The following is a 22,190-nucleotide window of genomic DNA, read 5'->3' on the forward strand; positions in this document are numbered from 1 at the left end:
ACAAGGTTGGGGTGCTCACTTCTATTCAACATACTACTAAGTACTAGAAAGAGTAATTAGGCAAGAAAAGAAATAAAAGGCATCAAAATCAGAGAGAAAGAAGTGAAATTGTTTCAGTTTGCAGATGACATGATCTTATATATAGAAAGTCCTAAAGACTCTTTTTTTAAAAAAGTAGTTCTTCCTCTTAGAACTAATAAATGAGTAGAGTTGCAGAGTACAAAATAACATTAAAAAATCAGTTGCATTTCTTTACAGCAACCATGATCTCCCCAGAAAGGAAATCAAGAAAACAATCCCATTTAAAATACCATCAAAAAGGGGCGCCTGGGTGGCTTAGTCGGTTGAGCGTCCGACTTCGGCTCAGGTCATGATCTCGCGGTTTGTGGGTTTGAGCCCCGCGTTGGGCTCTGTGCTGCCAGCTCAGAGCCTGGAGCCTGTTTCAGTCTGTGACTCCCTCTCTCTCTGACCCTCCCCTGCTCACGCTGTCTCTCTCTCTCTCTCTCTCTCTCCTAGAAATAAATTTAAAAAAAAATAAAATACCATCAAAAAGAATAAAACATTTGGGAATAACTTTAACTAAATAGGTGAAAGATCTGTTGCTAAAAACTATAAAACATTGACAAAAGAAATTGGAAAGACACAAATGGAAAAATCCTGTGTTCGTGGATTGGAAGAATTCATATTGTTAAAATGCCCATACTATCCACAGTGATACATGGATTCAGTACAATCCCTATCAAAATTTCAAAGACATTTTTCACTGGAGCAGGAAAAAAAAATTTTAAAATTTATATGGAACCACAAAAACCCTGAATAGCTACAGCAGTCTTCAGAAGGAATAGAGCTTTAGACATCATATTTATTCATTTCCAATTATATTAGAAAATATAGTCATTAAAAGACGTAGTAATTAAAACAGTGTGATAATGGTATAGAAGCAGACACATAGACCAATAGAACAGAACAGAGACAGCCCAGAAATATACATAGTCACACATGTATATGTGTACATATATATGTATATCACAATGCATACATGGTCAGCTAAGTTTCGACAAGAATGGCAGGAACACACAAGGGGGAAAGGACAGTGTTTTTAATAAATGTTGAGAAAACTCGATATCCATATGCAAAGGAATGAAATTGAACCCTAATTGGATCCTTCTCTACACCGTACACAAAAGCAACTCAAAATGGATTTAAAACTTAAATGTAATTTTTTCATCCTTGAACCCTTTGACTCTGTCACTGTGAATTCCTTAGGGATTACTCCTTGGAAATAAAATGAAGTAGCACCAGTTAGCAAAGTCATCACTTATGTATGTTTATATTTGGGTTTTAATTGTATCACTTAATAACACCTTTAAATTGTCGCCCAGGGCATTTACAGACTTAGACCTGAACTGCCTAAATCCTTTTGAAGTAATTTTCCTTCCTTTAAATTCTGCTAATTTCATATTTATTTGAAGTAATTGTTTTATTAAACTTTAATTATATTTTATACTTTTATAGCCATGTGAATAAGCAGATTTAGAAATATATATTGTTAAATGATACAATAATTTATTAATGTATATTACTGAAATGCTTTAGGATTTCATAATTTTTTAATGTTTTATTTATTTATTTATTTATTATATATATTTTTTACAAATAGTTTACTGTTGAGTTGNCATCACCACCCTCCCCCCTCACACCCATCAGTCCTCAGTTTGTTCTCAGCATTCAAGAGTCTCATGGGTTTCATAATTTAATAAGTGTTGATTATTTTTATGTAACATTGACATGTTTTAGACTAATAAAAACATTTTTGTTTTTAAAAGTTGTTTTGGTCACAGAAAACATCCCCACTGGATGGTAAATACATACTGTACTAAGGGAGAAGTTAGGATAGGGGATTTGGATGGTAGATCTTGACTTAAATTGTTATGATTCAAAAGTATTTTTTAAAATGCATTTTGAATTAAAAAGGAACAGTTGGAGGGGCGCCTCGGTGGCTCGGTCGGTTAAGCTTCCAGCTTCAGCTCAGGTCATGATCTCCCGGTTTGTGAGTTTGAGCCCCACTTTGGGCTCTGTGCTGACAGCTCAGATCTTAGAGCCTGCTTTGGATTCTGTGTCTCCTTCTCTCTGCCCCTCCTCTACTTGTGCTTCGTCTCTCTCTCTCAATCTCAAAAATAAATAAACATTTAAAAATTAAGAAAAAAAAGGAACCGTTCTGGAGATATACATACTTCTTAGGAAGCCTTCTGGCACGATTTTATAACATTTTGCAATTTATAACACTCGCATGTCCTAGCCGAGACAACCCGAGGAGCAGAATTTCATCCCCTCATGAGTCTTCTGCCCTCCTGGCGCCTCTTTAATGTCTTAGAGCACACGCTGAAGTGCATGGCCTCCCACGATTGATCAGCAACAAAGAGCCCCACACTACTCAGGAATCAAGCGTAACGGTGTCTGCTTTAAGAGGTTGTCTGCATTTCTGGGTGTAAATTTTACAGAAGACCAAACACGGCATTCACACTACATCTGCCAGACCGCCCAAGGCACAGAAGTTGGAAAACCCCCAGTGCATGTTGCATTTTGCTGAGCCGTCTATTCATTTGTTTTGTTGATTTTTGCTATGAGAGGACAAAAAAATGGAACCCAGGATGTCTGTTCTAATATTCTTTTATATTTGTAAATTAAATATTTGGGAATGACCCTTGAGCAGAATAGTAAATGCTTGTATGATACCGTTTTTTACAACTAGATATTACACATGATGCAGCTTATAGAGCAGCGTCTCACTTTTAAGTTCACCTGTTGTAAATTGCGTGAAGTCTTGGACAACACATCATCTTCATTGCTTTTAGATTCTACTTAATTCGGGTGAGATCCTTTGTTTCCTTAAAATTAATAACACTTGAAAATAATCTCCTTTTCAAAAATAACTTCAATTTGCTAAGTTAGGATAAGATTCAAGTTCAATATTATTTGAGTCACTTAACAAATCATTTAAAAATTCAAGAATTTAACTTTATTTGAGGATATGCTTTAAGGTACTTTAAATATAATATGTGAATCATTGTTCTAAAAAAGCGTTTTTCCTCTTCTCCCCAAGGTATTAATCCTCTGAAACTATGAGATATTGGTGTCTAATTTTTCTTTCCTGGAAGAGGAAATGAGTATTTTCAGATACATAGATATATAAATAGATATAAAAACATATATAGTATATGTATGTGTATTTGTCTATGTGCATATATATGAAGCAAATCTTCTTTCAGTTATTTTGCTTAAAATCAGCCATCTTACCAATTTTAGTTTTGCATGTTGATGTTTTATTTTTTAATGTTTATTTTTGAGAGAGAGAGACAGAGCGTTAGTGGGGGAGGGGAAGAAAGGCAGGGGGAACATAGAATCTGAAGCAGGTTCCAGGCTCCCAGCTTTCACCACAGAGCCCGACACAGGGCTCGAAGCCACGAACTGAACTGTGAGATCATGACCTGAGCCAAAGTCAGATGCTTAACTGACTAAGCCAACCCAGACTCCCCAGTTTTGCATGTTAATGTTAATGAGATAATTATAAATAGAAAAACAAACATGCAAAAAAGATATATTAAAATTAACTTTTCAGCAACGTGACAGAACTGTAAATTCATGGTGACAGAGAATAAAACGGCTCCTCTGGACAGTCTACACAGCAACCCTGAGAAACGGGTTGGTTATTTTACAAGGCTGAGTCTAGGTCACTACAGATTTTAGAAGGGAGCATGACAAATGCCACCAGGCTTTCCTCATAGTTTTATTTTACAGATATTATTTTACATGGCATGGGTACAATTTTTGGTCATAAATTGATACTTTTAATTATTTTGATACTCTCATGTCCTCCTCAGCATCAAAGGAAACATCTTGAAAATTGAGGGCTAACATTTTTAAAATACATGAAATATATCTATAGATTTTTCTCCACCTCAGACACTAGCTGGTGATTGATGTACTTCTAGGATGGCACTGAGTCATGAGTGGAATTAAATCTTTTCAGCAAAATCCTTCATTTGCAGTTAAAGCAGGTGTGATGGAAAAGCAAACACCGAACCCTGATCAAGCAAGTCAAAGCTGGTACCCTCGTCGAAGAAGGGAAATACCCAGTTCCTGCTCACCCTAGCCATCCTCTCTCACCTAAGGCAGGAAGGATGGAGACACGCTTGTAAAGTCCACCTGTTAAGTCCAGAACTGAGACCTTACCCAGGACTAGAGAAGGCTTGCCCTCCCTCCGGGCTCCCCACGCCAGTAACGGCCTACTTACAGCATTTCCTTTTACTTGATGTGTCATGTCTGGTTATGAAGATGAAATAAGAAAGGAGAACAAATAGAACCATGTAAAATGCACGGTTAACATAAAAAAATGCAGAAAAAGAGGAGACAAAAACAGGAAGAAAGAACAACAAGCAGAAAACAGCAACAAATATTGTAGATATTAATACAATGACATTAATGATCGCTTTAAACATCAGCAGTCTCAAATGCACCAATTTTATTCTATTTATTTGCTTGTTTATTTGAGAGAGAGAAAGGATGTGCAAGATGGGGAAAAGGGCAGAGGGAGAGGGAGAGAGAGCGAGAGAGAGAGAATCTCTAGCCGGCTCCATGCTCAGCATGGAGCCTGATGTAGGGCTTGATCCCACAACCCCAGGATCATGACCTAAGCCATATCAAGAGTCACATGCTCAACCACGGAGCCACCCAGGAGCCCCTAAACGCACCAATTAAAAAGCCAGAGATTATCAGAGTGGATCCAAAAACAAGTTCCAATGACATGTTTTCAAAAAGGAACCCACCTTAAGTATGAAGACATATGTAGATTAACAGTAAATAGATATAGAAAAACATATCATGCTAATATTAGTACAAAAAATATAATTAAAACTTTCATTAAAATATACTATGCTAACATTAATTTAAAAGGAGGGTAGTTGTTTTAATTTCAGACAAAGAAGACTTCAAAAGGAAGGTTATCCGGAATAAAGAATGTCATGACATATTGATAAATTGGTCAGTCCTACAAGAAGACATAACAATCTTTAACACTTAACAACAGAGGCAGAAATCGATAGAACTACAAAGAGAAATAGATGCATCAGCTATCATAGTTGGAGTCTTCAGTATCCCTCCCTCACAAAGGGCAGATCCAGCAGCAGAAATGCAGTAAGGACATAGGTAAACTCAACAGCGCCATCAGTCGACGAGATATAATAGACATCTATAGACAACGTCATCAAAGAATTCTTCGCAGTTCTCACGGAGCATTCACCAAGATACACCACATTCTGGGCCACAAAACATACCTGAACAAATTTCACAGAATAGAAATTGTACAAGATCTGCTATCAGATTACAGTGGAATGAAACTAAACGTCAAAAAATCAATAAATAAACTAAAAATCAATAATGGCAAGATAGCTGGAAAATCCCAAAATGTATGGAGTTAAACAACGCGCTTCTAATCAATACTTGGGTCAAAGAAGAAACCTCGAGGGAAATTTTTAAATATTGGAACTAAATGAAAATGAGAACAAACCTGTTGAACTTTTTGTGTTAGAAGAAGTAACGAATTCAGCATGCTGAGAAGTACATTAAAAAACTTAACTCCTACAACAGTATTATTGCCATGTGCTTGTGAGCAGTTGGGGAAATGGGCATCTGCCCGTTTCTGGGGGCTGGGAAGAAATAAAACGTACACAAGTCGTAGCAGAAGAATGTGTGCTCCATACAAAGTTTGAAGCTGGAGTAAATAAGTGTGTTCAAGGGGCGCCTGGGTGGCCTAGTCGGTTAAGCGTCCGACTTTTGCTTAGGTCATGATCTCGCGGTTCGTGGGTTTGAGCCCCACGTTGGGCTCTGTGCTGACTGCCAGCTCAGAGCCTGGAGCCTGTTTCAGTCTGTGACTCCCTCTCTCTCTGACCCTCCCCTGCTCAGGCTGTCTCTCTCTCTCTCCTAGAAATAAATAAAACATTAAAAAATTTTAAAAAAATAAGTGTATTCAATATTTATTAATTTCCAAATGAATAAGGAATTGCTAACCTGGGTGCGTGAATCATGGGTGGGCCTTGGTGAGAGAATGTGGTGAGGTGGTAGTGGTTACATGGAGTTATGAGCACTCTCTGCATTTTTCAGGGAAGCAGGTCCATTGCTTATGTTTAATGACCTCAAATTTTCAAGTCAGTTTTTCTACCAGTTTGCAGGTGCCCTTCGCATTGTTACTATGGTCCTACCGAGAATTGCATGATGGTTGAGAGTTGGGAGAAGGGTGAGTTGTTAGATCCAATCAGTACTTAACAAAAATTCATTGAGAATCTTCTATATGCCACACCAGCTGTTGTTGGCAGAAGATGCAATTTTCATAAGAGCACAGAGTCCTTGCTTTTGTGGAGTTATTCTCCATAATTTTTAGACTGTCTCGAAATTCAGCAGACAAGGATCAAAACTGAGGGCAGAAGAGACGACATGTTTGTTTCATCCTATATTGGTTTTGGCTACAGTTCATTGGAAATGAGTACAAATATTCTGCGGAGATTGGTTTAAGAGAGTAATAACTGATTATTTTGTTACAGCACTCTGGTATACGGCCTCTACTGTTCACTAAGTGAAAAATATTTTTCTTCCAAGGTAACTGAACTGCACAACATCAAAAATATAACCAGACTGCCTCGAGAGACAAAGAAGCATGCAGTAGCAATTATCTTCCACGATGAAACGTCAAAGACATTCGCCTGTGAGTCAGGTAAGCAATTATAGCCTCTGTCTACCGCTTGTGGAAATGGAGCCACTCCTGAGAATGGCCCAGATGGATTAAGTTACAGCACCACCAGGGAAGGCAGCATCGGGGTAAGACTGGGCTGTAGAAGACTTGAGGAGGAAGCTCAACATACTGATTTCTACAGATGTTCTGGTGCTTGTTTATTCTCTCTGTGTCTGGATTTTGCTCCCGGGTGGTCAGAGGATTCTGGAGGTTTCCATTCAAGCTTGAAGAGTTAAGTTAAACAGTGCCTGCGAGATGTGGTCAGGGCGAGCTTGCGACTCGTATTCTGGTTCTTTCCGGGTGCCGATGTAGGCATTTGCTGGGAGAATAATAAGGCTGCCAAGCGGAAGTGTGGCTCAGCACAGCCGAAGTCCCCAGACATTCTAGGACAGAGCTTTGAGCAATTGGTTGCTTTCATGGCTTCTCAGTACTACAAGGGAACACATTTCAGATTGCATTTTAGCATCCCAGCTCATAAAGCACTCTGACATCGTTGAGACACAAGGCAGTTTATAGTTTGAACCGGCAGTATTTTTCATTTTGAAAGCCCTGTGCTATGTAATGTATTAGTTGGCTTATTATAGCTTTTTAAGGATTTTGCTCAATGAAGTGGTGCATTCGTTTTACAAAGGATGGAAGCAAAAGGCAGTAAGGTTCGACAGACATGAGTTTAAAATAATAGGTCTTTAGTAGAAGCCTTACTGAGTATTTTTTGAAAAGGAAATAAAGCTTCTGGGTTTATAAAGTTTATAGGTATAATTAATACCAGGTTCTCTTATTCTAAAATTGATAACGTTGCCTTGCCTAAATAAAATTATTCATACCTCCCTCCTCACCTACACTTCCTCTGTTTTGCTAAACCAAATTTGGATTTATCAAAGCGTTTCTCTTTCCTTGGATGCTTTTAATCCCTTTTGCCATACTTCTTCCGCCCATCATCTGGCCTCATTTCATCATTTAAAATTGACTTTTGGCATTGCGTAGAAGTCTGGTAACTGGTGATATCAAATCCATTTTGTAACAGAGCCGGTTCCCGCCTTGCGGTTATTCACATCTAAAAGTATGTGTGCCTTCTTGTTCACTGTCTGACCATTTCGTTTTTCTCTGAGCTCTCAGATCTTGTCTCCTACTGAAACTAACAACCAGAAAATTGATCTTCTAAAAAGGATAGAAGATAATTTTCACGATTTTTTGTGTTTGTATGGCTTTACATTTTTGAAATTATACTGGGCCATGTTGGGTGTATACTTAGGCAACATTGAAGTCTGTTATTTCAGTGAATGTTATTGAGTTATGTTTCTGAAATTTGGACTTAAGAGTCATAAGCCACAAGTCTAATGTTGGAATCTTTTCACAATTACTTTTATTTTTATTTATTTATTTATTTTTTGTTGCAGTGGTGGTTTGATGGTTCATGTAAGATTTTTGAGAAATGAAGGGTCCTTCATTAAAACAAAATGGCCTTAATGTCCAAGAGGAGAATTTGCAGACATATAGGCTGAAGCTAGATCCGAGTCTAAAAATAAAAGAACGGTTTTATTTGAATTCCTAGCAAGGAGTTTTCAACTAGTTTAAATTATGACCTATTTGAATTATTTGTTTTTTAAGTCACTTTTTTTGTATGTAGATAGAGCAGTCTGCTTGAAGCTAGGAAGCTAAGAGTAAAAGTATATAAGAAATTGTGGCGTGAGTTTATTAAATTTTCTTAACTTCATGGAGCATGAAAGTGGAAAACAAAGAAACTACTTGAAACACATAAACAGGGAATTTGAGTATCTTTTCTAGCAAATTATATTTTTTAGATCAGTGTTAAGATCAGTAGTCCATGTCTGTTGACAAAAATGGCAAAATTATTTGGAAAAAAAGACTCCCATGGGCATGGAGGAGGACACTTGTGGGGATGAGCACTGAGTGTTATGTGGAAACTAATTTGACAATAAACTATTAAAAAAAAAAAAAAAGACTCCCAATGGTAAAGCAATCACAGATGTGAAAATCAAACTAGCAATATGGTTAAAGCCAAAATTAAAAGGAGCACTCAGATTTATTTCTAATGCGAATGCGTGTAAAAGTGTTCTCATGATAGCTACTGAGAATGTGGATTGCCTCAGTTTTTTTTTGAGAAGACAGACAGCTGCTACTCTTTGAGAACATATCCTGTATAAATATATGCACCAGTCCATGAGGTCGTAGGTTTAAGCAAATTATGTGTAATGACAACAAAATTGGAAACAAATGAATGGCAATCAAGAAAATACTTGAACAAATTGCAGTATATCCTTATCACGAGATATTATGCAGTCCTTAGGAAGAATTCTAAGTAAGCCAACTGAGTTGAAGACATGTGTATGAATTTTAGTACCTCAAGCAAAATACATCAGCAGAGAAGTGGATACTGAATAATCACGTTTGTAAAAGAAACAATGAGAGAGATAGTGTGTGTTTTACCAAGTGTTACCTGGGGTGACAGCAGATGATAATGAAGTGGTTGGAAAAGGAAGGGGGGGAGGGGGAAATGCAGGCAAAAAAGGGAAAAGAAAATAAATTGAACAGAAGAAAATACCTCACTTAGAAACTATCCTATTTACATGAAATGAATATGGGAATGTGTGAGTGCACGCATCCAGTGCTTAAAGTAAGTTAGTCACCAGGGAAATGCAAATTAAAAACTACAGTAAGGAAAATAAAACACAATAAGATATCACTATGCCCCTGTCAGAATGGGCTAAAAGTTAAAAAAAAAAAAAAAAGTAACACCACTAAATGCTTGTGAGGTTGCTTAGAAACTAGATCACTCCTACATTGTCAGGAATGTAAAATGGTAAAGCCACTTTGGAAAATAGTTAGCAGCTTCTTTTTTTAAAAAAAAATTTTTTAATTGTCTTTTATTTATTTATTTATTTATATTTTATTTATTTCTGAGAGAGAGAGAGAGACACAGCGTGAGCAGGGGAGGGAGACACAGAATCTGAAACAGTCTCTAGGCTCTGAGCTGGCTGTCAGCACAGAGCCCCACGCGGGGCTCGAACCCACGAACCGTGAAATCATGACCTAAGCGAAAGTCGGACGCTTAACCGACTAAGCCACCCAGGAGCCCCCTTTTTTTTTAAATTTTAAATGTTTTATTTATTTCTAGGAGAGAGAGAGACAGCATGAGTAGGGGAGAGTCAGAGAGAGAGAGAAACACAGAATTGGAAACAGGCTTCAGGCTCTGAGCTGTCAGCACAGAGCCCGACGCAGGGCTCGAACCCACGAACCCTGAGATCATGACCTAAGCGAAAGTCGGATGCTTAACCGACTAAGCTACCCAGGTGCCCCAGTTTCTTATAAAATTAAACATGTAATGATTACACACTCCAGCAATTGCGTTCTTGGACATTTATCTCAGGGGAAAAAATATGGAAATTTATGTTCACGCACATACATATACAGGTAAAAAAAAAACATTCATAATAGCTTTGCTCACAATAGCCAAAAACTAGAGAGACCCCAGATGTCTTCCAACAGACTGTGGTACACTCACACCATGGAATGCCCCTCAGCAATAAAGAGAAGCACACTATTGATAAAGGCAGCAACCTGGATGAGTCTTGAATGAATTATACCACGTGAAACGAAGGCAATCCCAAAAGATTACATATTTTGCAAATCCGTTTGTGTAACATCTGTGAAATGACAAAGTTTAGAAATGGAGAACAGATTTGCTGTCAGAGTTTCAGAATGGGATTGGGGGTATGGGGGGCCCGGGGGATGATGGGACATAAGAATACCATGACCTTGTGCTGGCACTGAACACTTATCCTGATTGTAACGGTGCATGAACACACCCACACAGGTGGCTAATTATGTAAAGAACTTACACACACACACAAGGAAGTACAAGTAAAACTGGGGAAATCTGAATAAGATCAGATCATCATTATCTTGGCTGTGATATTATACTATAATTTTGCAAAATATTACCTTCGGGGGAAAGTGAGCGAAGTTTACACAGAATCTTTCTGTAATATTTGTTATTACTATATGTGAATCTATAATTATCTCAACAATTTTTGCAGTAGAAAATATATCTATACTCTCTCTAAGGTCACCTGTGATACATGTTTAAGTTAAAAGAAGGCTAGAGGGGACTTGCAGGGAAAAAAAATGTATTCTAATGTGGTAAAAAGAAACTGACAATAGTAACGGCAAAGAACAAAAATAAATGATCCTGAATGTGTGCCTGTGTAGCTTCTGTATGTTTTGTGAACACAAAGTAATGAGGGCAGGGGGACATATGTGTGTGGTGTCCCTTCTAACAGGGACTCCTTGCGTGAGCCCCTCCCCAGCCTATGATGCCCCTATGTTCCGTTTCTCCTGGCCATTTCCACATGGGCTTCCATTCTGGCCCTGGTATCTCAGGCCCTTGACTGTAGTGCCTCTGCTCTCCAAATCCACAGCACCCTGACCTTGGACTTCATATATCCTGTTCACAATGTCTCCATCATATTTAGGCTCAATGAAGACATGGTCATATTTTCTTTCTCACCTCAGAATCTCTCACACCGCAGGGCGAATACAAATTTGTTGAATTAATGAAGTAATGAATGAGCAAAATCTGTATTTAAGTTTTGTTATAATGATATATTTATATTAGCTTTTCCTAAGAGGTCTTTTTTTTTTTTTCAAAACAAGTTTTAGAAACTAACGTGGTGGCCCCATGGGGAAAATTGTTTAAACTGCCAAATGCCAGATTGTTGTGTGTTTGTGATAGGGTGAGAGGGAGTAAATGATCGTTGTGCTGTGTGTGTGTGTGTGTGTGTGTGTCTGTGTGTGTCTGTGTCTGTGTCTGTGTCTATGTGTGTGAATTGTCATGGCCTACCAGATTTGCTGCAGCAACTCTATGAGTAGAAGTTTGTGGAACAAAAATAAGAATTTCTGGAGTTTGCCTCTTACTTGAAAAGACCCCTTGCTCCTTTTTCTGAATATGTTCAGTCTCAAGTCGATGCCTAGTAAATGAAGGAGCAGGTGGCTTAGATGTTGGAAACCCAGAATCTGGCTAATAGATTCTACTTATCTTCATTACAGAAAAGAGAAAAGAGGGAAAAGAGCTCAACTATGTCCATATCGGAATACCTCAGGGATATTGCAAGTTGGGTTCCAGACCCCCACCATAAAGCGAATATTGCAGGGTGGTGGTTGATGAGGGTTGCGGTGACTGTGGCAGTTTCTTCAAATAAGACAATGAAGTTTGCCACATCAATTGACTCTTCCTTTCATGAACAATTTCTCTGTAGCAAGCAATGCTATGCGATCACATTTCACCCACAGTAGAACTTCTTTCCAGATTGGAGCTAGGTCTCTAAAATCCTGCCTCTGCTTTATCAACTAAGTATATGGGGAATATTCTAAATCCTTTGTTTTCATTTCAGCAATCTTTCCTTCATCTTCAGCAGGAGTAGATTCCATACCAATAAACCACTTTCCCTGGTCATGCATACGAAGTCACTCTTCATCCATTGAAATTTTACCATGAGATTGTAGCAATCCAGTCACATCTTCAGGGTCCAGTTCTGATTCTGGTTTTCTTGCTGTATCCACCACATCTGCATTTATTTCCTTCATTAAAGTCTTGAACCCCTCAAGGTCATCCATGAAGGTTCGAATCAAAGTCTTCTAAAGTCCTGTTGGTGTTGATACTTTGACCTCTTCCCATGAATCCCGAACGTTGTTACTGGCATCTAGAATCGTGGATGCTTTCCAAAGGTGTGCCATTGACTTTGCCCAGATCCATCAGAGGAATCGCTATCTATGGCAAGTATAGCTGAAATTACTCCTTGATCCATGAGCTGCAGAGTGGATGGCGTGTTAACAGGCATGAAAACAGCATTCCCTCCCGTTGTACATCTCTGTCACAGCTCTTGAGTGACCAGATGCATGGTCAATAAGCAGTCATATTTTGAAAGAAATCTTATTTTCTGAGCAGCATGTCTCAACAGTGGGCTTAAAGTATTCAGTAAGCCCTGTTGTAAACAGATGTGCCTTCTCCGGCCTTTGTTCCATGTACAGAGCACAGGCATAATTTTCAGCCTAATTCTTCAGTTCCTAGGATTTTCAGAATGGTAAGTGAGCACTGGCTTCAATCTAAAGTCATCACTTGCATCAGTTCCTAACAGGTCAGCCTGTCCCTTGAAGCTTTGAAGCCAAACATTGTCTTTTCCTCTCTATCTACGCAAATCCTAGATGGCATCTTCTTCCAATATAAGGCTGTTTCTATATATACTGAAAACCTGTTGTTTCATGCAGCCATTTTCATGACATATCTTAGCTCCATCTTGTAAATAACTTGCTTTGGTCTCTACATCAGCTCTTTCTGTTTCACCCTGTACTTTTATATTACAGAGATGGCTTCTTTCCTTTAAACCTTATACACCAACCTCTGCTAGCTTCGAACTTTTCTTCCGCAGCTTCCTCCCCTGTCGGCTTGCGTACAACTGAAGAGAGTTTGGGCCTTGCTCTGGCTTAGGCTTTGGGTTAAGGGAATGCCATGGCTGGTTTGATCTTCAATCCAGACCACTACTACTTTCTTTGTATCAGAAAGAAGACTGTTTCATTTTCTTACTATTCCTGTCTTCACAGAAAGTAGCACTTTTAATTTCTCTCAAGAACTTTTCCTTTGCATTCACAGCATGGCCCAGGTTCTGCCTGTCTCCGGTTTTGATACACTTCTCACTAAGCTTAATCATTTCTACCTTTTGATTTTAAATGAGAGATGTGTGACTCTTGTTTCACTTGAACACTGAGGGGCCATTGTAGGGTTATTAATAGACCTAACTTCAATATTGTTGTGTCTCAGAGAATGAGGAGGCCTGAGGAGAAGGAGAAGAAGAGAGATTGGGGGGGTGGGGCAGCCAGCCAATGAACAGTCAGAACACACACACCATTTATTAGGTAATTTCAGCATCTTGTATGGGCACAGTTTGCTCCATTCCAAAACAATTACAATAATATCATCAAAGATCACTGATCTCAGTTACCATAACAATTACAGTATTATAAAAAACAAGTGTGAAATATTGCCAGAATTACCAAAATGTGACACAAAGTGAGCAACTGCTGTTGGGAAGGTGATGTCAATAGACTTTATGATGGAGTGTGGCCATGAATCTTCAGTTTGTAAAAACCTTGACATCAACTCAGCATGATAAAGTGAAACATACTAAAACGTGGTATCCCTGTGTGTGAAATCCGAAAACTTATCTCCAACTAATTTAAAGTGAGTTGTATTTAAAGTCTGAACAACCAGTTAATTTCTGAAATGATTATTTGAAGCATTGAATTTATCCATAATATAATGAAGTTATGTAAGTTTCTTCCATCCAAAATGTATAATGGAATATTCATGAATTGAATAAATTTTCCCATATTAAAAATGAAAAATATTTGAGTCAATCCCAAGTCCCAATATATCCTTATACTTATAATTAATTTTCTTTAATTTTGCATCAACATTACTTTGTACCCGAAATACCTGGCTATCAGTTTATCCACATTATACTACCCAAATTCTATATCCTTATTTCTAAGAGAATCTTATTTTCTAAAATAACATCTTTTCCCCATACCTGTCTATATTAGTCAATAAGATGCATTTGGGTCTTATGTTATTATTGCTGATTGTTTTAACAAAGCATTTTTAATGCAGAGGGTTCCATATGGTTTTCTGTTTCTCACACATCACATAATCCTTCTTACCACAAATAAGTTCAAAAGGGATACTGTCAAAAATCATCCTTCAAATCAAAATAAAAGGTAATAGCATGCATTGAAGTCTTTATTTCGATTAGCACTTTTATTATATATGCACTATGAAACCTGTGTTGGTACTCACCTGTGGCACAGAACCTATAAACATAAATGAACTTGTGTCTCTGTGATAAAGTTTTAGACACTGGACAAAGAGACAATCTTGGAGTTAGATGAATATAAATATAGGCCGATAGTATACATACAATGTCATAAATACGATGTGTGTATATGATCTCACCAAAAGTATTTTTTATTTGAGTTTTAAAAAGCATTTCTATTTCCTTATTAGGAAATCTTTTGAACCATGTAGATTATTTCATTTGGGAGAGTTCAACTTATGCTTATGAATGAGGGAAAGGTCCCCCATATAAAGGTTCTATTATTTCAGGTACTCACTGCTGACTGTACAACTTTTCACATTTGTGGTAATGAAACTAATTTGATAGAACCAAGCCATTAAAACAAGCAGTAGGCTTTGATAATTGTTGAGTTGTATTGTCAAATATGACTTTAAATTGCTGAAGTATAGCTTGTAGAACCCAAAGTAGCAGCTGGTATATATCCAATACAAAGGATAAAAATCAATTGTATTGCATTTAAGAAGTCCAATGTGGGTTTGATATTAGAAAAATAGTAGCAATTGCTGCTGAGAGTTACATGGTCTGTGGATAAACATAATCCTTCGGTTTTAAGAGTTTCAAGTGATGTCAGCCCAGCACATTTTATGAGCAGTCCATTCACTTTGGGGATAACGGGAGACATTTCTGTTTACTGATTGTTCAATACCAAAGACAACTTGAATGAATTTGGAACAACTTCTGTTTCTAGCTGACTCGGTCGCTGTGGAAATGGCTGGTTTATAACCATCTGGTCCTTAGCTCTCCTGCTACGAGACTTGGAAGAAATCATTAAAAAACAGAGTCTAGTGGTCTTTTTAAAAAAATTTTAATGTTTTTATTTAGTTCAGAGAGAGAGAGAGAGAGAGGAGAGAGGACAGCGGCGTGAGGAGGAGAGGGTCAGAGAGAGAGGGAGACACAGAATCTGAAACAGGCTTCAGGCTCTGAGCTGGCAGTCAGCACAGAGCCTGATGTGGGGCTCAAACCCATGAACCATGAGATCATGACCTGAGCCGAAGTCAGATGCCCAACGAACTGAGCCACCCAGGCACCCCGAGAATCTAGTGGCTTTATGTGATCTGAAATGTGTTGGAATTTTGAAGTTATTTCTTTAGAGAGAGAGAACTGCTGTGTAGCACTGACAGTGTAATGAGACTAAATTCTTAACGTTCTTTGTAGATTCACATTGAATAAAAATACCAAACCTGAAGTTGCACCGTCTCATAAAAAAGACTAAATGAATTTGGTAAACTGTGGGCATGTTTTTATAAGGTTGGCATGATAAACAAGTCAGAGACAGAAGTGATCTGAGCAGCATTTTATGACTTCTTTCCTTGCACTGTCCAGGCACTAATGTGTAACGGAGGGTATTACATTTATGCCATTAAATGTAATGTGTGTAATACTGATGTTTAATCACTCATAAAGACTGATAAACTCTAGAAATTGATGTCTGGAGAATAAAATCTAATACGAATCCCTAGAGTATCTCTTTATGCCCCAATTCCAATGGTTTGCTTTTTCAGTTTCACTTGGTTCTCTTTTAGCTGCATGCCTTTGACCTCTGTGAACACACAGGGAGCTACAGCTCATGGGCTGTCTGCTGGGTGCACCGCCTGTCCCGTGTGCCCATCCTTCCACCCAGTGCCCTGCTCTTCCTGCCTGCTGCCTCCATGTGACACTCTGTCCATCACTTCACCCAACGAAGCACTCGCTAACTCCTTTCTATAAGCCAACCCAGGAGATTTCCCCAGACGTCAGTCAAGCTCCAGAAAGTACTTTTTTTTTTTAAGTTAATTAATTTATCTTTAGAGAGAGAGAGAGAGCAGAGGAAGAGCAGAGAGAGAGAGAGAATCCCTAGCAGACTGTGTGCTGTCAGCACAGAGCCTGATATGGGGCTCTGTCTCACAGACCCTGAGATCATGACCTAAACTGAAACCAAGAGTTGGATGCTTAACCGCCGAGCCACCCAGGCACCCCTAGAAAGTCCTTTTAGAAGTAACTGCTATCTATGCAAGAATTGACAAAGTGCTTCTCAAGTTTTATGAACAATTAACATAGAGTGTCAGCTGGAAAATAGTCAGATGGGAGGTGTCATTGCCATTCCTTATTCCTGTACATTAAGAAAATGTGCTCTTGCTTGATTTTCAGGATTTACATAAAGAATATTACCTTGGATGTGTCACTCTAAAATTGTGCCATATGCTACTCTGATATAAAGAACTATTCTTTTCTAAGACATCAAACCATCTATAATTGGGCGCCAGACTTTTTGAAACCTTTGAAGCAGAAAAACGGTTTGAATATTTTTATGTTGTGAAAAAAAAAACCCTTTAACTTGAAATGTTGAATAAGGACTTAAAAACTGAGTATGTTTCTTAAAGTGGCAACTCAGTACACTAACAAAAATATGTAAGAAATTTTTCTTAAGCTTTCTAGAAAATGTTTTAAATGATTAATATTCAGTAGTGCAATACACCTCAAGACTGAATTCATTTTTACCAACTTGCCCCTGTATACCCATATATTTGTAAAAGACTTATTATAAGCATTAGGAAGAGGTATTAATACAAAATGGTCTGGTAGCGTAAAACAGGATGAGCTAATAACCAGAGCTTGTAATGGGTTGAATTGTGCCCCCCAAAGAGATATGTTAAGGTTCCAATTCTTGTTACTTTACTTGGAAATAGTGTGTTTGCAGACATGATCCTGCCAAGGTGAGGTCATACTCGGTTAGAGTTGACACTACATCCAAGTGACAGGTGTTTTTATTAGAGAAAAAGGAATAAGTTCGGCTGCAGAGATACAGAGGAAACACAGAAGCAGGTCATGTGAAGATGAAGTCAGAGATTTGAAAGACGCAGCCACAATCACGCATCGCCCGGATTTCTAACAGGACCAGAAACCAGCAGACAAGCGTCTCCTAGGTTCTTCCTCAGCCTCTCTCCACCGCGAGAGAACACATTTCTGTTGTTTCTCGCCAGAAGTCTGTGACCATCTGCGATGCCAGGCCTGTACTAGCACACAGCTCTTTCAAATCAGGCTTAAAAATATATATATGTCATTTGTGGAGGGCTTTGGATAGGCTAAAACAGGGAGGCGGAGAGAACAAAAAGGAATTCTGTATATAAATGCAAATAAGAAATGATGAAATTCCTCCATGTTTCTTAAGTAGGTTTGGGAGCAGAGGAAGAAGAGCAGAAATAGCTGAGAGGAATTCAAAAGTTTGGACTTTGTTTTGAACACAAATGGGGCAAATTAAAGTTCTTTCTTTTTAAGCTACAAATTTCTTTTTTCTTTCTGATTATCAAAGGGATATAAGCTTTCTGTCTGAAAAATAAGGCTGACCTCATGTATTGAAAATACATAGAAATAAGTACTAAGTAAAACATAACATTTATTTTTTAATGTTAATTTATTTTTGAGAAAGAGAGAGGGAACACAAGTTGGGGAGGGGAAGAGAGAGGGAGAATCTGAGGCAGAGTCCAGGCTCCGAGATGCCTGCGAGCCCAGAGCCTGATGCGGGGCTCAAACTCACAAACCATGAGATCATGACCTGAGCCCAAGTTGGACATCCAACGGATTGAGACACCCAGGCGCCCCAAATATAATACACGCACAGCTCAGCTTGTAAGAAAGACAAGAGGTGCCACAAAAAGCTAAAATGAAGAGAAAGTTTTCAAGAGGAGTCCATTGGACCGGGGAGACGGTGTTCGTCTTGTAATGAACAAGGAACATGCGAGTATCTTTGCGGCAGCGCCTGTGGGGTAAGAGACAGTGCCTTGACTTCCACAAGTTAGGGCAGCACAACAGAGAACTTTCTGTTAAGGAGTGATTCAGAAAACAAAAGTCAAATGCCAGCGAAGAGAAATGACTAAGACGACTCCTTCTTCTAAGCTCAGCTCCTGTGAACATGTCAGTTCCACACCTGACCTGGCTGCCATTTGTGTGCCATTACATTACTGTCATGATCGTGGGTGCCACAAGCCCACGCATTTACCAAAATGATCCCAAATTGGTAATTTTCCTTCAGCAACACGTGCCTGTCAGGATTCTCACGTTCAGTCTCTAAAACAGGGAAGTACCAGCAAAGATGACCAAAATCATAAGCACCATCGGTACAAGTTGGAAAATAGATAAATTTATGTACAAAAATGATCACTGTGGTGCTTTTTGTAAAGTACAAAAAATAACGAACTAATTGCTCACTGGTTTGTCATTGATTTTAAAAAAAGAGATGATTTACAGCAATTAAAGTTGATGATGCAAATTTGTGTCCATTGACTTGAAAAGATGCAGATCATATATTAAGTGAAAAGTCGGTTTGCAAAATGTGCCATAAAGTGAGCCCAATATTTTGAACATGTATGTAAACATACACTCACATACATATACACACACATGCACATATACACACAAACATATCTGTTATACACACAAATATACACACACAGATATATTTGTGTGTGTGCATAAAGTACTGAAAATTCACATCAATGACTTTGCCTTGGTGACGGAATATCAGAGATGAAAGATGTTCCTTTTGTATCTTTGTACTCTAAAAGTTGTCTCATTAGTAGGCACTGATTTTATTATTTTATGTATTATTAAAATATTGTACACAGATAATATAAATAATAGTATTACAAATATGTCATGTCAACCAACTTAGAAATAAATGAATGAAATGCAGTATAAATATATAATATGTGCTTTTGTGGCAGTTATATAATTCCCCAAATTTTATAATGATTTGCATATTTTATTTACTAAACATATGTGATTTATACTTTTACCATGTTTATTTTTATTTCTAGAAATCATGGTTTATTATTTTATATACTTTTGAAATTTATGTAAATTATACTCTGTTCTTTGGCAAACTGCCATTTTTTCTCATTGTTATTTTTGTGAACTTTACTTTGATAAATATAGCCTTTGTTTGTTCATTTTATATTATTTCGGGTTATGCCCTTGTATATTTCTGATAGCTAAGTTATATATATTTTTTAAAATGTTTTATTTATTTCTAGGAGAGAGAGAGACAGCATGAGCAGGGGAGGGTCAGAGAGAGAGGGAGTGACAGACTCTGAAACAGGCTCCAGGCTCTGAGCTGGCAGTCAGCACAGAGCCCGACGCGGGGCTCGAACCCACGAACCGCGAGATCATGACCCGAGCGAAAGTCGGACGCTTAACCGACTAAGCCACCCGGGCGCCCCGCTAAGTTATATTTTTAAAATATGTCCATTCATTAAAAGTTAACAGCCATGAATATAACTCCATGGCTCTTTCCCCTTAATCAATTAATAGGATGAATTATATTAATATATTCCCTGCAAAGCTATGGTCATGAACATACTCTGGAGCCAGACTGAGTTCACATCCTCCTTGGTACATGGGGCAGCCCATGGCAATTTGACATCATGGCTTTGTAATAAAGATTTAATATCAAAAGAACAAGGCCTGGAACTTATTAATGATTTGACAAATAATAGTTAATATCATCATCTTTATATTTCAAGAGTCAATCCCAGTTGGGCATAGTGAAGCATTATCTAGTTACTAAACTTTTTATGTCAGGGTTCTGTGGCACAGAGGATTTTCACAGTTTGAAACAGGTCTGTGTATTTCCTGTACTTTCCTAGACAGAGTTTGGCATCAGGATACTGCCAGTGTTCATAAAAAGAATGTCTTGTTTTTAAGTGTTTCTGTTTTTAAGCTTTAGAGCAACTTAAATAGCAAATGAGACCTTATGTTCATTTTGCTTTTGAAACCATGTTAGCTTAGTGCCTTTTTGAGGTATATTTTGTTTACAAACTTCATGGCCACTCAAGCTTTCTATATCTACCTGAATGCGTTCTGGTAATTTGATTTTCCTAGAGTACTGACCCTTTGATTTTCAGATTTCTTTGTATCTGACCAGGCAAGACAACAGCCTCTGGCATTAAGCACCTGGGTTCCAATGCGGAGTCCCCACATTCTAGTGATGTGTTTGGGAGAAACTGCCTTTCCTTCAATAAACCTTGACTTTGACATTTTTCCAAAGGATAGTTTCAGGAAGTACTAAAATGGTTAATCACCTAACAGGGTGACTGGATCATAGTAAGTGCTTGTCAGTGTTAGCTGTCATCACCTTACAGCTTATTCTGATTTCCTTTCATTTGCATTCACTTCTCTTCTCATTAGTATTACTGGGTACTTGTGTGTTCTTCTCTTTTTCTTTTTATCTACAATGTTTAGAAATGTTTGCAATTTCCTGTCTTGTGGCGGGTCAATGTGAGGAGGCAAGGGGGAGAGTCAGGGAAGTGGACTTGTGTGCCCGAGGGTTATAATGGTTGATGGTAAAGGTTAAGCTAGATACGGAGGGGACTGAGGGTGTCGGGGAGGGGATTGAATTTGAAACCATAGTAGGAGCAACAGTGGACTCATGATCTTGATGGAGTTCAAAAATGTTATTAAAACTGAGATAGTTATCAGAGTAGGAACCTAAGCAGTGCTGGTCTCAGGCTGAAATGTGTGAAGGTCGTTTCAGTGAAGGATGTGAACTTCAATTATTTGATTATCCAATCAAATAATTATTCAATTATTTATTTTCCTGATGGGAAATAGTTAATTCCTCAATAATACAAGATTATACCTTGCACATAATATGTAAGTTGTTGCCGGCCATGTATTTAAAGTGTCTTTAAAATAATATAACTAAACGCTCATCCTGTTCTACTTTCTGGGCTGGCTTCTCGGGAGGGTTTCATTTTCACAAAGAAATATATTAATCTAATTTATGATTTACAAATATTCGAAATGCAGTAACAGATTTTGTGTTCATTTCCCTTTTGAATCTTTCAGTTTCAACAGATCTGGATGCTAGAAATATGTAGCACCTGAGAAAGACCACATAGGAAATCTCATTGAGTTGTTTAAATAAGTCCTTTCTGTTTATTGTGTTTTCCAGGCACGCACCTTCTTATTAGCTTATAAGCCCACACCTTATTTTTATGACTTTCTCCAGCACCATAAGGAGAGGAAAGAGAGAATAGAGAATTATATTTAAGTCTATAGTCTGATAACCTTTGTCTCTTGTGCATTCAAGCTTTGTGTTATGGAAGCACATCACATTGACATTTGCAGGATTTGTTTTGATAACTATAATTTCTTGGATAGAATATATCACAAAGCTGCCTCTTAATGTCTGCAGCCAAAAGCATTTTTCTTTAGTGTGTCACTAAAAATGTTAGGAAATAAGCAGTAGGATTTTGTGTTTAAGTACCCTGTTGCCATTTGCTTCGAGCTGTATTTTCCTGTCTTTAAATGGACTACTTCTAACACCATAGCTGTGGTTCACTACATTGTACTGAATTTGTTTATAAATAGTGAGGCAGATGTCAGCAGCAAATTAGATTTAATGCAGGTCACCAAGGCCTCCTTAGATAAGGCACTTGCAGGCATTGAATGGAAACTGCAGAATGACACAAAGAAAATTGAGATGCAGAGATTTGAACAAT

The 22,190-nt window shown here is 38.0% G+C and overlaps 1 protein-coding gene across 1 annotated transcript in view; it reads left to right on the forward strand.

The window, feature by feature from the left end:
- Positions 1 to 22,190, forward strand: part of DOK6 (docking protein 6) — a 258,557-nt gene that overhangs the window by 27,388 nt on the left and 208,979 nt on the right. The window contains exon 3 of the mRNA XM_077752730.1: positions 6,652 to 6,766. Within this exon, the coding sequence (XP_077608856.1) occupies positions 6,652 to 6,766 (115 nt within the window). The remainder of the gene's footprint in view (positions 1 to 6,651; positions 6,767 to 22,190) is intronic.

This window comes from Crocuta crocuta, unplaced genomic scaffold, assembly GCF_008692635.1.
Source record: "Crocuta crocuta isolate KB4526 unplaced genomic scaffold, BGI_CrCroc_1.0 scaffold101, whole genome shotgun sequence".
NCBI lineage: Eukaryota > Metazoa > Chordata > Mammalia > Carnivora > Hyaenidae > Crocuta > Crocuta crocuta.